Raw genomic sequence first — 13,880 nt, forward strand, 5'->3', positions numbered from 1 at the left:
ACAAAGACTGGTCACTGGCTTGTGTAGAATGGCCATTAATTCATGTAGTTCATCTGTGTGTGTGTGTGTGTGTGTGTGTGTGTGTGTGTGTGTACGGGCACATACCTAGTCACACAACCCTTTCAATAGATGTCACAGACAGAAAAAAAGTTCGTTATACTAATTTCCCCCACAGGGTGGCAGTGTGGACTACTTCAACTGACATCAGTAGTAGGCCAGGCCTAGAAGCCATTACCACATTATGACATGCATAATGCACACACCTATGGGTGGAGGTGTAGTTTTGTTGATTTTGATTTTGATTTATTGATTTATTTCTTAGGCATGGTCCAGGCATAGCGCACGTGAATAAATACATTTGTAATAACTAAATGAGCCAGTGTTGGAAGCAAACTGTTAACTGTAGTCCCTGGATGCACTTCTAGGAATAAACAATAATCTGATGCAATGGCAGCCGTGGAGATGGATAGGGCACACACTGCGCAAGCCAGTATCAAACACCACCAGACAGGCGCTGACTTGGAACCCCCAGGGAAAGAGAAGCAGAGGCCGGCCCAAAAACAGCTGGCGGCGGGATCTCCAGGCAGACACCAAGAGGCTGGGATGCACCTGGTCGCAGATAGAGATGAATGCCAGTGACCGAGAACTCTGGAGGATCCTTGTCGACGGCCTATACCCCGGTAGGGGTGTCAGGCGTAAGTAAGTAAGTAATGGCAGCCGTGTTTGTAATGAGATGAGAGCCGCAATCGCTGAAGAGTGACTGAACCAGTGTTGCTTTTGGCAGCAAATTTCTATTTTATTTTAGTCATAGTCTCTTGAATTGTTTTCATTTAGTTTTTGTCACATTTTAGTCACCTGGAATGTTTTAGTGTTTATTCTAGTTTTAGTCGACTAAATATAGGATTTTAGTCGACTAAATCTACAGTTGATTTAGTCAAACAATTTTTATTTTGGTGGGCCTTGATGACGTCCGAAAATAGACGATCTACAAGCTCACAACGCGTCGCAGCGGGCTTGTAGATTGTCTATTGTCAGCATGCAAATAATTGTAAAATGACTTATAGTGGATCTCTTGTCCACTAGTCCCTTCCTAACATTTTAGTCTAGTTTTTATTTGTTGACGAAATTGTCAGTATATTTAGTCTTAGTTTTAGTCACCATGGCTTAGTTTTCATTTAGTTTCCATTTAGTTGTGTCAGTGGAAAATGGTAGTCGACGGACATTTTTCGTCCTAGTTTTAGTCGACGAAATTAACACTGGACTGAACTAACGCTTACAGCAAAGAGAACAGAGAAGGTATAGTGGTGAAGACGCACAGAAAACAGGAGAGCGAAAAGGAGAGAGAAGTGAGAAGGGCTCAGTGGAGGAAAAAGGGACAGAAAGACGGGATCCCTCCCTCTCATTCCCGAGGGATAGGAAATGAACTGCGTCTGCAGAAAGAATGAGACATTGTCAGGAACAACAGATTGAGATAAAAAGGAGAGCCAATTCAGGACAAACTTGTCAAACTTTCTCACGTGCAGATGGTACATACTGCATTGCATATTATACACATTTTTCTTTTATTCTAGTAGTTTGCTAGTTATTTCTAATATAGAACTATTTTCTTTGGTATGGTATATGACAGAAATGTGACTTTCAACTGCTATTCCTCTTTAAAAAAAAAATATTTTATTTTTTAGACCCCCTTTCAGCCCTTATGCCAATTAAATCCTCCCCACAAATTGTCTGTGTTGTACCCTACTGGCTCACCTGCCAGTGAGGAGCCCCCAGTGGGGGGACACAGTGGGCTGTATTTTGCGTGTCTTAAGTACCAGGTTTAATTACTTAACTTAAGACCTGGAGGTGTGATCAATGCTCTTTGGCCACTCGGAATAGCCAAATGGCATTGATCACGCCTCCAGGTCTTAAGTTAAGTAATAAGACCTGGCACTTAAGACACGCAAAATACAGCCCAGTGCCTCTGTCCTCCTCCTGCCCACCACTCCCTGCCTGCTGCCAGGTGGCGCCCCAGGGGCAGCAGTGGCTCAGGGGTAGAGTGACCGGATTAGGAACCGCAAGGCTCCCAGTTCAAACCCGGCATCGGTGTGTGAATGAGTGAATGTAATGCACAATCTCCGTAAAAGCGCCTTGGATAAAGGCGCTATATAAATGCACCATTTGCCTCAGCTCGTAGGTGTAACATGCTGTGACACATATCACCCTCACCTGCCGTGAACACGGGCTAATGGGTCCAGCATAGACGCTTGACAGAGCCGGATGGAATGCACCGCGATTGAGTCGAACCCTTTAGACTCTGCATGCAGTGGTGGGGCAGGCACTACTACTTTTACCACTGCACCACCCGGGCACCCGCTGTTCTTCCTATTATGTCAGTGGTTTTCAACCCGCTTCATATCAAAAGGGCCATTATGTATTTGCCATTTGAGCCACGGACCACCATTTGATGACATTTAGCCTCTCGGACCCAAAACCTAGAATATTTTGTTACCGTTGGATAAGATTTTGTCCACAATTGCTGTATTGATGTTGGTACGATAGGAATTCTTGATTGAACATTCTTTAATTGTGTAGACTTGTACATTATACCAAATGCAGATGTTTAACAATTGTTGAACTACTGAGAGTATACAATTACGGGTCCATTTGGTTTCATTTTATGCTCTCAAGAGTTAAAGATCTTAGGTTTTGCTAACCAACTCTTCCATCATTTAGCTGGGAACCCCCTCAAGGACCACTGGTGGTCCCCGGACCACTGATTGAAAACCAATGCTCTATGTAGTTATGAGCCTTTTATGTGTCACAACTTAGGCTTGATGTGCAGTGTGATTTCATCGAGACATATAACGCTCAGCTCCTGCCAAATGTGTTGAAATACCTTGGCAGCACCTTGCTTGCTCAAGTTGCTCTTCAAGACCTGATCATCTCATCCCCTTTTCAGCCATACATGTGCTTTTCACTAAGGCATAATGACATATTTTTTTAGTACCACAAGATGACTTCAGACTTGCATTTTGGCTGAATGCAGGGTGCATTTTTGTATTCATCCTGAGATTCCTCAATGAATGGCAGTTGCAACCATGTCCATCCGTGACAAAAGGAATCTGAATATATCATGCTGTAAAAGTGCAGTAAAGAACAGGATTTGTATGATTGCTAGCATGTCCTTAGTATGCAGTGGTGTAAAGTAACTAAGTACATCAAATACTGTACATAAATACAATTGTTTTCTACTCCATTACATCTCAGACGCAAATATTGTACTTTTACTTGGTTGTAGAATTTGATAATTATTAGAAAACATGCATTAACCACTTCAACCCTATATACATTTTGGCTGATGTGCAAACTATTTTCAAAAGATCTTTAGACATGTCATGATCTTTAGACAGAAGTACACAGAAGTACATACATAGTACACAGTGAATTCCGGACTTTTCGTTGTAACAGACGAGCATGTCTGCATTGCAGCACTTTTTCTTAAGTAAAGAATGCAAGTAGGTTTTTTTCCACCGCTGATAGATGATGTCTGACAGTAATCTAGCAATCCCATGGGACCTACCAGTGTTGCTTTTGGCAGTCATTTTAGTTTTAGTCATAGTCTCTTGAATAGTTTGTCACATTTTAGTCACCCGGAATGTTTTAGTGTTAAATATAAGATTTTAGTCGACTAAATCTACCGGTGATTTAGTCGAACAAAATGTATTTTGGAGGGCCTTGATGTTTTTTTTCACTTGCTGAAAATAGCCGATCTACAAACCCACAATGTATCGCAGTGCGACGTGTTGTGAGCTTGTAGATCGTCTATTTTCAGCATGCAACTAATTGTAAAATGACTTGTACTGGATCTGTTGTCCACTAGTCCCTAACATTTTAGTCTAGCTTTTACCTGTTGACGAAATTGTCAGTATATTTAGTCTTAATAGTTTGAGTCATCATAGCTTAGTTTTCATTTAGTTTCCATTTCGCTTTCGTCAGTGGAAAAAGGTAGTCGACGAACTCTTTCGTTTTAAGGCACATTCATAGTCTGGATTTTCGGTGTTGAGGTGACCACCGCTCCGGTGGTGAGGTGACCATCGGAGCTGAAATAACGTTGAGCGGTGGTGAGTAAAACAGAGAGAAGGGCTGGGGCGGTGGCGGTGGTTTACTCTTCACCGCGGCTTGTGACGTCATGTTGTAGTTTGGTGGTCACTTCACCACCGAAAATCCAGACTATGAATAACGCCTTTGTCGACGAAAACAACACTAGTACCTATAGGCACGTACTGTACCTTGCCACGTAGCATAGCTTTGATGGCGATGCGGGCTATGAGGTAAAACCAGATGACGTGCAACACTTGCAGGACCAGCAGTAAGGAGTTGAACAGCCACCAGGAAGGATACGGGCCAATGATGGCCCAGCTCTCATAGTAGGTTGAGTTGAGGATCCTGGAGAGGGGACAGAAACAACATTCAAGATTTATTTATTTGTGATTTTAGTTTCCAACTGCAAGCAGCCTTAGGAAAAAAAAATGTTTCTCCTAGTTAAAAAGAAAGAATAATATATCAAGCGCAAAAGAAAACTGAAATTTAAAAAGTCCTAAAAACGACAGTGAATAACTTTTTTTCCTTTTTGACCCATTTAGACCTGAGGCTGATTCTACAAATGTCTTCTAAAATCACGACAGTTTTCTGGAAAAAAAAGCCTGTATCAGTGGTTCCCAAACTATTTCATGTCAAGGACCCCCAGAATTATGTATTTGGTTGCCGACCCCCATCTGAAAATTATGTTGTTCCAGGGACCCCCGCAAAAGCAAATATTTGAGTTTAAAACGTTCACTGTGAAAGAGTATATATTAAAAGATTTGTGCCATATTTTCACGATAATTCAAAAATAGCAGATCTACCAGCTCGTAGCGCGGCACTCGGTGCGCTACGCAGTGGCGTATCCAGGATTTACGTTTTGGCCAGGCAAGATCATGTGTTAATTGTCGTCTCCCTGCGCACAATCATAGCACTAAAGGTTTTCAAAGAGATATACCTGCCAGACGAGTAGTATACAAAGGCATGCATTTACATTACAATGGGTGATTGAGGGTCGCTAGGGCCCTAGTTACAGTTAGATAGTTAGTCGTGAAAACTGATCATCCCCACATAGCGTTAAATTTACGAGAAATTCTAAGTTTTAACACCAAAGTAGGCTAGTAGTAGTTGTGAATTAGCAAACTGGACATTTGGACTGAATGTTTCATTTATCCTCGTGTCGGGCTTCTGTTTTCGCCGAAGTTTATATTTGTATTTCTCATAAGCGCAGCTCCGTTGTGCTTCACGTTCCACACAGCCTTGACTTCTGTGTGCTGACTGCTGCGTCCCGGTGTGGGCTAGCCCCTCCCACCCCTGACTGGTGCCAAAGTGGGTAGTAAAAACGGGGATGCTGACCTGACCACACCGATGCACAATAGCCTTAGTTGTGCTTGAGTTCACTCACACGTGAACAAACTCCAACAAAATGACTAAAACTAGACTAACACTAAAACACTCCAGGTGACAAAAGATATGACTAAAACAATTTTTTTTTATTATTCCAAAGACTATGACTAAACTAAAATAGAAATGTGCTGCCAAAAACAACACTGGTCACCACATGTTGCCCATAAAGCTGAATGAGTGGCAGGTGTTTGTCATCAGCTCTTATACCCCCCCTCAAAGAGGTATGGATTTCAGTCCTGGGTTAGTGGTACCAGCAGCACGAGCATTATCCCTCCAAGCACACCAAGACATTGAATATAGCTGCTCGGGTTACATTCACCAATGATAGGTCTCTCTATTGTCTGACCCTCTGGAGAGAGAGAGAGAGAGCTTTTATAGTGTTCAGCTTTCTGTTGAGAAATAAGCTGTCTAAATAAATGTGAGTAGGAAGCAGGGCTGTGAATCTTTGGGTGTCCCATGATTCGATTAAAAATGTGTTCTTTAAATTCAAAAGCATTTTTATTTCCAGATTCAAAATTATTCTCTATTCAAAATGATTCTCGATTGAATACATAGGATTTCATCACAATCTACTCCAGCCAACTGAAGTGACTATACTATACAGTAACTTGAAAATGACTGAAGACATGTTTACTGTGATTAGGGTAAGCTTACATTTCATATCACAAACACCATGTAGTGAAAACTCCTGTAACTGTAACCAAAATAATTAAAATAAATAGATTTTTGGAAATTATTAATCGTTCATAACGGGAATCGCGTAATTCGAATCGATTTTTTTTACACCCCTAGTATTGAATCTGCAGACCGGATAGGGTACATAAGTGTGAGTTATATAGGGCACAGGGGTGGACTGGCCATAGGACGTACCGGTCATATTACCGGTGGGCCGCGACCGTATAGGGGGCCGCTCATGTTATTCTGCCAGTGCTATCATGATAATGATTTGCCAGTATCATTCTTGTGAGAGCAACAAAGGGTTGTGTAGTTGTCTGTTGGTTTGTATCATTTATGTTGTTCTGTAAAAGTGGTGGTATTTGGGGTTGTTTGTTTCTGTGTGCCTCGATGGAGCGGGACGGTAGAGTTTCTGCTATCTGCGTGCTAGTTGTGGTGGGCTGGTCTGGGCCAAATTCGCGCGAAAATGACCGGACCGAATTTTTGTCCCAGTCCAGCCCTGTTAGGGCATGCCATCTTGAATACTGTTCCTAGTTACACCATCGATGAAGGTCAACTGGTTTTGCCCCCTTGCAGGGGATACAGAGTAGATTGTGTTAAGAGCAGCTCATTAAAATAGCTATAAGCAATAATATGTCAACATTTGAATGACCTTTTCTTTTTTTCTGGTATTCAGGCAGCCAGCAATGGGTAAAACGCTCCCAAAAACAAATGTAGTCTCTGTGACACATCTAGGGGTCACAATCTGCATTCAAAGATTTTCCTAGAAGCTTTGTCATTGGTCGATTTGCCTGTCTGCTTCCTGACTGGTTAGTCATTTCTGCAGGGTGCTTTCTTTTCCGACCAATGACCAAGCTTCTAGGAAAATCTTTGAATGCAGATTGTGGCCCCCAGATGTGTCACAGAGATTACTATTTTTGGGGGAAGCATTTTACCCATTGCTGGCTGTCTGAAAAAAAAAAAAAAAAAAAAAAAAGGTAATTAAAAGTTTGACATATTGCTCATAGATACTTTAAGGATGTATTAATTTGTGGTATTATATTACTAGCCCCTTCTATGCCCAGCATTGTGTGTCTGTGTGTATCTCATAGAGATTATTTGATTGGCTAAGGGCTTAAAAAGTGAGGATACAAAGTGAGGGCAGAAAAGTGAGGATGCCAAAAGTGACTGGCCGGGAATGTGATGATGCACTGTATGATGATGAGAGCGCCCCTCACTTCACAGGAGTGTGATTTTATAAACTGTATAGGACAGTGTTGTTTTTGGCAGCCTTAATAATTGTAGGCCTATTTTAAAAATAAGAATATAGTATTGTTTGGTGGATGGCACTGAATTCCGCGACCGGGGTGGATTACCAGGCTATACGATGAACTTACCATATTGGAAATATGACAAGCCGTGTTATGAAGAATGCGACACTAAAAACAATGAAGAGGAAGTCACACAAGCGCTGGGACTTGGCATAGTTGGTCAGCTTGGCTGCCTGTAGAGAGATGAGATTAGATGAGAGATGAGATGAGAGATACAGATGGAAGATTACATTAAAACAGTGAAGACCAAATGAAGCAGCATGGTAAAATATAGTGTCTCGTGAGAACAGAACGTTCTGCCATTGCAAGCAGTAAGCACGCTGTGTGTGTGCGCGTGCGTGTGTGAGAGAGATAGAGAGAGAGAGAAATGCAGAGAGATGCAGAGAGAGATATGGAGATACCACGTGCGTGAGAGCTATTTAAAGCATATACCGTAATTTAAATAGTATATGGAGATTATGTGGTTTGGATTGATTACTGCAGAATGTCCGATCATTGTAACTATTTCTAGTAACTAAAATTATGTTTTTGTACGTGGGGTAGGCAGCCTTTTGATCACCTTTAACTATTAACCCATTCTGGACGGGAACCCCTTTCGGTGTTTTAAGGATTATGTTATACTAGCTATTGAAAAATGGCAGATCTACAAGCTCCCATAAATGCAGTGGGAGTAAAAGTACAAAAGTTGCCTCTGAGATGCAGTGATAGTAGAAGTAAAAGCATTGGAAATTGGAAATACTCGAGTAAAGTACAAACACCTCAAAATTGTACTTTTAGTACAGTACGTGAGTAAATGTACTTTCCACCACTGTCTGGTGACTATAGAGGGTGAATGGAAAATCAAGTGGCAAAGTGAGTTTAACATTGTTTAATGTCGTTTAATGCAATTAGATAGGACTTTTCTGTTTGTATGTATATGGGCTGTCAAGGCCAGGAGGTAGTTTTTAGCCACTCAGTAGGCGTTCCTGCATAACTTCCTGGTTTGATGATGATGTCACACCGTACGCATACCCTCTATACACGTCAAACAGTGTCTCATTGTGTGGCTACTGTAGATGTATACGGTAACCGACCTCTAGCAGGAAGTCAGACGCGTCGTGGACACACATGACGAGGCTGCCGACTCGCAGCATGTTGTTGGCGTAGGAGAAACTGATGAGGCTTATGGTCGCCAGGTGATGGATGAACATGATCAGGAAGTCCTGTGGGTACATTTAAAAAAAAAAGAGGGCAGGTCTGTGATGTGGTGATGTGGTGGTGGTTGTCATTTTAAATTGTGTGTTGGACTCTTCCAAGTTCAATGTTTGTTTTTGTCACCCTTGTCCCAAAAGGGAAATTTGGTTTGCATCTCAGTGGGTTTTTTGAAAACACATACTCACCAACACAAGAGACAAAATCAACACAGACGGCACATAAAACGACCAAATAGACAGCCATTTGATTTATTAAGTATTTATTAACAGATTGGAGAATTACAGTATACACTCAATACAAAACGGTTAACTGTGGACGACACCATAAAGCATTACACTTGTTTACAATAGGGTCCACCGGCCATGTTCAATTCATCATAACATTTAGATACGTACAAATATACACAAAAACAGGAAATCATCATAGAGGAGGTACAAAGGGGAGGAAACTATATACACTGAGGGGAAAAGGGTGGGGGGGATTCAGCTTTTACGGGGGCCAGTTTCAAATTTCAGCCGTCCGTAGGTGCCCTTTGAGAGCGGTTTTGAAGGAGTCAAGGGATTCGCATGTCCTAATGACCGTTGGTAGGGCGTTGGTGGCGTAGGAGAGAAATGTATTTTATCCCTTGTTTGTGCCAAATCTGGGTTTGCACATGGTTTGTTGAACTCCCTCTGGTGTTGTGGGTGTGGACTTCGTTGACATTAAGGAAGTATTTAGACAGGTACATGGGTATCTTGGAGGTATATCGAATCTTGTAGACCAGACCCATTGCAAGATGCTGTACTCTGTCGTCAACCCTAAGCCATTCCAGTCTGTCAAAGTGGGCAGGGGTGAGGTGGGTTCAGGGAGTGAGGCCAGTTTGTTTTGGGAAGTCTGGAGCCTTGTTTTAAGGGCCTTTGAGGTGCTGAAGCCCCTTTGATGTCTATGTGTGCACGTCCCTGGCCTGAACCATATCATGAATGGCATAAATCTCCCAGAACGTCTAAACAAGCCTTTATAGGAGACGAGCAGCAGTGTTACACGGACTGTGTGTGATGTGATGTACTGCATACCACACACACACACACACACACACACACACACACACACACACACACACACACACACACACACACACACACACACACACACACACACACACACACACACACACACAGCATGCACAGCAGCCAGGCGACTGGGACAGAGAGAGAAGATAAAGGTCAAATATTAGTAGTCAAGAACAATCCAAGACAAACAAACTGAGCCGTATTAAACCCTATATAACTCTGCTGTTTGGAGGAAACCTCATAACTCAGGAATTGAAAAATATATATTTTTAAGGAAAATAATAAAACCTTATATATTTTTTTTTAAACGATGCAATACATCAAAGTTGGTGTTGTGAGATTAGATATTGTCAATTACTTGCATGAGAAGGAGAAAGGTAGTGGAGTTAGCTGTTTTAGCAGACAGTTTGAGGGTCCAATGGAGTTAAGAGGTTTTGTCCAATGCAATGTTTTTTACTACTTTCCATTGGTTCAATATTTTCGAAACGACACACAGACGTAAAGGGTGTTCAATAGCACTGATTTATGGGGGGGGGGGGGTCAAAAACCTCAAAAATGGAGTTATGAGGTTTCCTCCAGACAGTAACGTATACTGTATTACTTTGTTGTCCGGGCTCCCCCGAGGAGTCTTTACATGGCACCCCCGCGCTTTACACCAAACCTCTTTACCGGAAATAGCTGATTGTGAACTTGTGGATCTGCTTTTTCTCAAAATGTTTGCCTATTTTCATCGAATGCTCTGCTATTATGACATGCCCACAATATATTAGGGATTAGGAAGTCCATGGGTTCATGTGGCTCACCGCTAAGGTATATTAATGACATAGTAAAATGTTGAAAATGAGTGGAATACCCCTTTAAAAATGTGCTTCACTTTAGTCGTTGTCTGCTGCAACAGCAAGACCACAATATGATATGAAACAACTATAGCTGTGCCGGATATCTATACAGTACAATCATACACACGTCATCATGGCCTTTTTCAGGGGACATGCCAAACTGCATTTAACTTTTACACCTTAACCCATAGTTGGAATGGTGGGGCGTTGCCATAGGAACCGGACCAATGTTAAAAGCTTCCAGTAAGGAACCATTATAGACTATACGAGTATACGTTGGGGTACATATAAATACGGACCTGGGATATGACGTCCCCTAGTGTCGGGGTACGTATATATACATGGGAAAGAAATAATTTAAAAAAAGTATTTTTTTATTTTTAATCAAATCTCGTAATCTCGAGGTTGGCACAGTGGGGTACAATAGCTATTTACGAGATGATCTCGTTTCATTTCACGCTCTCAAGAGTTAAATTATTTTTGAGGGGCGCCAGTCCTCCTATACTGGGACCCTCCAGAAGCAAAGATTTGAGTTAAAAATGTTTGCTGCTGAATATATATTCAAAGATTTGCGCCACATATTCACGACTTTTCAAAAATAGCAGACCTACAAGAGCTTGTAGACCTGCTATTTTTCAATAGTATAACATAATGCTTAAAACACCAAAAGGGGTTCCCACCCAAAATGGGTTAAACCAAGATGCTTCGACTTCCACACTAACTTGGAGCAAACCCCAGTTCTATATCCTCCGACTAGGCCTGTCATGATGACTAAGCCAGTCAGATCTGCTCTATACAAGGGCTTTAAGCAACTAGTCCACTATATCGGTTCTAGATATCAGCCCTAGGTCGGCTCGGGCCAAATATGGAGATTGTCATACTAGACATATCATATGTCATATAAACCAACGTCCTAGTCGGATATCCCCATATATGGGGACTGAATATCCAACAAACACTCTCCCAGATCTGCTAATATGAATAGAAGTGAGAGTCTTCGTTTGTTTTGTCACCGTTTTACATCATCATTACATCACCCATTCAACATGAGTCAGACTTTAATAAATTAGCGCCCCTCACTTAACACGGGTGTGATTTTTATTTTACACTCAAGAGTTAAAGATCTATGAGGGTCCATGTGGTTACAAACTCTCCATTATTTAGCCATGGGGACCACCTGGAACTCCCTCAAGGACCAGTGGTGGTCCCTGGACCACCGCTGGTTGAAAACCACTGCTCTATACAAGGGCTTTAAGCTAGTCGACTAGTAAATCCACTAGTCGACGTCGACCTTGTTGGTACTAGTTGACTAGTTGATATATCTATTTTGTAGGCCTCAAGATCAGGTAGATTATAGTTATAGTCACCAATGTACACAGTTTTGAAATGTACAAATATTTAATTCCCCCCCAAATAAATATATATTATTTGTATTTTTTACATAATAGGTAGTTAAACAACTAGTCGACTAGTAAACTAGTCAACTAGTAAATATGACTAGAAGTGAATGCCCTACTCTATACAAAAGGCTGGGCTTGCTATAGTCACTAAGGCCTTAGTGTAGATGTGTTGATTTCGTCGACTAAAATTAAGACGAAAAATGTTCGTCAACTACCTTTTTCCATGAGGTATTTATTTATTTATGATATTTAGTCGGCTAAAACTAGACGAACACTAAGACATTCCAGGTGACTAAAATGTGACTATAAAACGAAATGAAAACTATTCAAGAGACTATGATATATTAAAACTAAAATCAAAATGTGCTGCCTAAAACAACACTGGTGTAGTAGAAGGAGCATCTACAGAAGCATTTAGTCGAGTAAAAGCTATATTTACTTCATCGTCACACCATGACATAACATAATTAAATCAGAGTGAATTACATTCAGCTTTGGTCTGATGGCTCTAAAACCGCCAAACATAGCAAATAGAAATAATAACCTATTTTCCTTGATCAAACACAAACAAATTGGCTGTGAGGAAAACTAATAAAGTCAGGACAGTGTCTGTGAACACCCCTAGCGTCATTGTATTGCATAACATTGTTAGGCTCCGCTCCACTGTCACATGAGAGCAAAGTGCTGCATCTCTCTGACATTCAGAGAAGCGAGCACGTTTTGTCCTTCTCCGGGAGAACAGCAGATCACATGACCTCCTCCGGGCCCACAAAAGGAGCACAGTTGAAACAGCATTGTGATGAAGCAAAAAACCCACAAATCTCTCTTTTAGATTGTAGAGATGTACAAATAATGCAGACAGTCATTCTGAAAGACACCCACGGAACACACGACTGAGACACGCAGTCATAAATGAGGAACAATAAGTGTATTTACAAATGTTGAAACGGGGAGTGGGCAAGTACTGAGCATCCACAGCCGTGGCCCATCAACCCATCCCCTCTCTCTCTCTCTCTCTCTCTCTCTCTCGCACGCACACGCACGCGCACACACACACACACACACACACACACACACGCACACGCACACGCACACGCACACGCACACGCACACACACACACACACACACGATACTTTCCATGGTGGTGGTACCACTCACCTTTCTTTTGATGTCAGTGAACTGCGAGAACATGAGTGACCAGTAGAAGGCCAGTTCTGTCACGTAGTAGTAATAAAGCCCTGGGGTCAGGACCTATAGACATCCATAGAGAAATGAAGGGTCATATTTCCGATGCAAAACAACAACATGGCACACGGTAAAGAAGGCTGACTGAAAAAGCGAGGAAACAACAACTAACATGCTACTGCAACATGTAACGCTAAACAGTGTTGTTTTCGTCGACTAAAACTATGACGGAAAATGTTCGTCGACTACCTTTTTTCACTGACGAAAACTAAATGAAAACTAAGATGTGACGACTAAATCTGAGACAAGTATATGCCTACATAAATGACAAGTCATTTTTCATTTTACATTTTACAAATAGCTGATCTGCTATTTTCAGAAAGCGTAAAATCAGCCATTACGACGGCATCGAGTCCCGACAAAATACAATTTTAGCCAACTAAATCAACTGTAGATTTAGTCGACTAAAATCTCGTGACATTTAGTCAACTAAAACTAGACTAACACTAAAACATTCCAGGTGACTAAAAGTTTTATTCCAAAGACTATGACCGACCACATTACAGGCAGCATTGGTCAAGTTACAGGTGACGACCATTGGTCACGTTACAGCACATTTTTTTGTAATAATTTTCATCCCACAATTTTGTAACCCATTTTTCACAGAGTGTCAATCTAATCTGTAATCCTGGGCGCAACACTCCCTCCACCAACCTGGGGAGAGCAACGGGACTGACCTCATGCTTCCTTCAAGCATG

The 13,880-nt window shown here is 41.6% G+C and overlaps 1 protein-coding gene across 1 annotated transcript in view; it reads right to left on the minus strand.

Moving 5' to 3' along the window:
* cers5 (ceramide synthase 5) overlaps positions 1-13,880 on the minus strand; it is a 33,852-nt gene that overhangs the window by 1,276 nt on the left and 18,696 nt on the right. The window contains exons 6-9 of the mRNA XM_080786240.1: positions 13,096-13,188; positions 8,528-8,656; positions 7,521-7,627; positions 4,272-4,428 (exon numbers count right to left, since the gene is read on the minus strand). Of these exons, the coding sequence (XP_080642366.1) occupies positions 4,272-4,428; positions 7,521-7,627; positions 8,528-8,656; positions 13,096-13,188 (486 nt within the window). The remainder of the gene's footprint in view (positions 1-4,271; positions 4,429-7,520; positions 7,628-8,527; positions 8,657-13,095; positions 13,189-13,880) is intronic.

The sequence above is a fragment of the Protomyctophum bolini genome, assembly GCF_963924005.1.
Source record: "Protomyctophum bolini genome assembly, chromosome: 2".
Taxonomy (NCBI): domain Eukaryota; kingdom Metazoa; phylum Chordata; class Actinopteri; order Myctophiformes; family Myctophidae; genus Protomyctophum; species Protomyctophum bolini.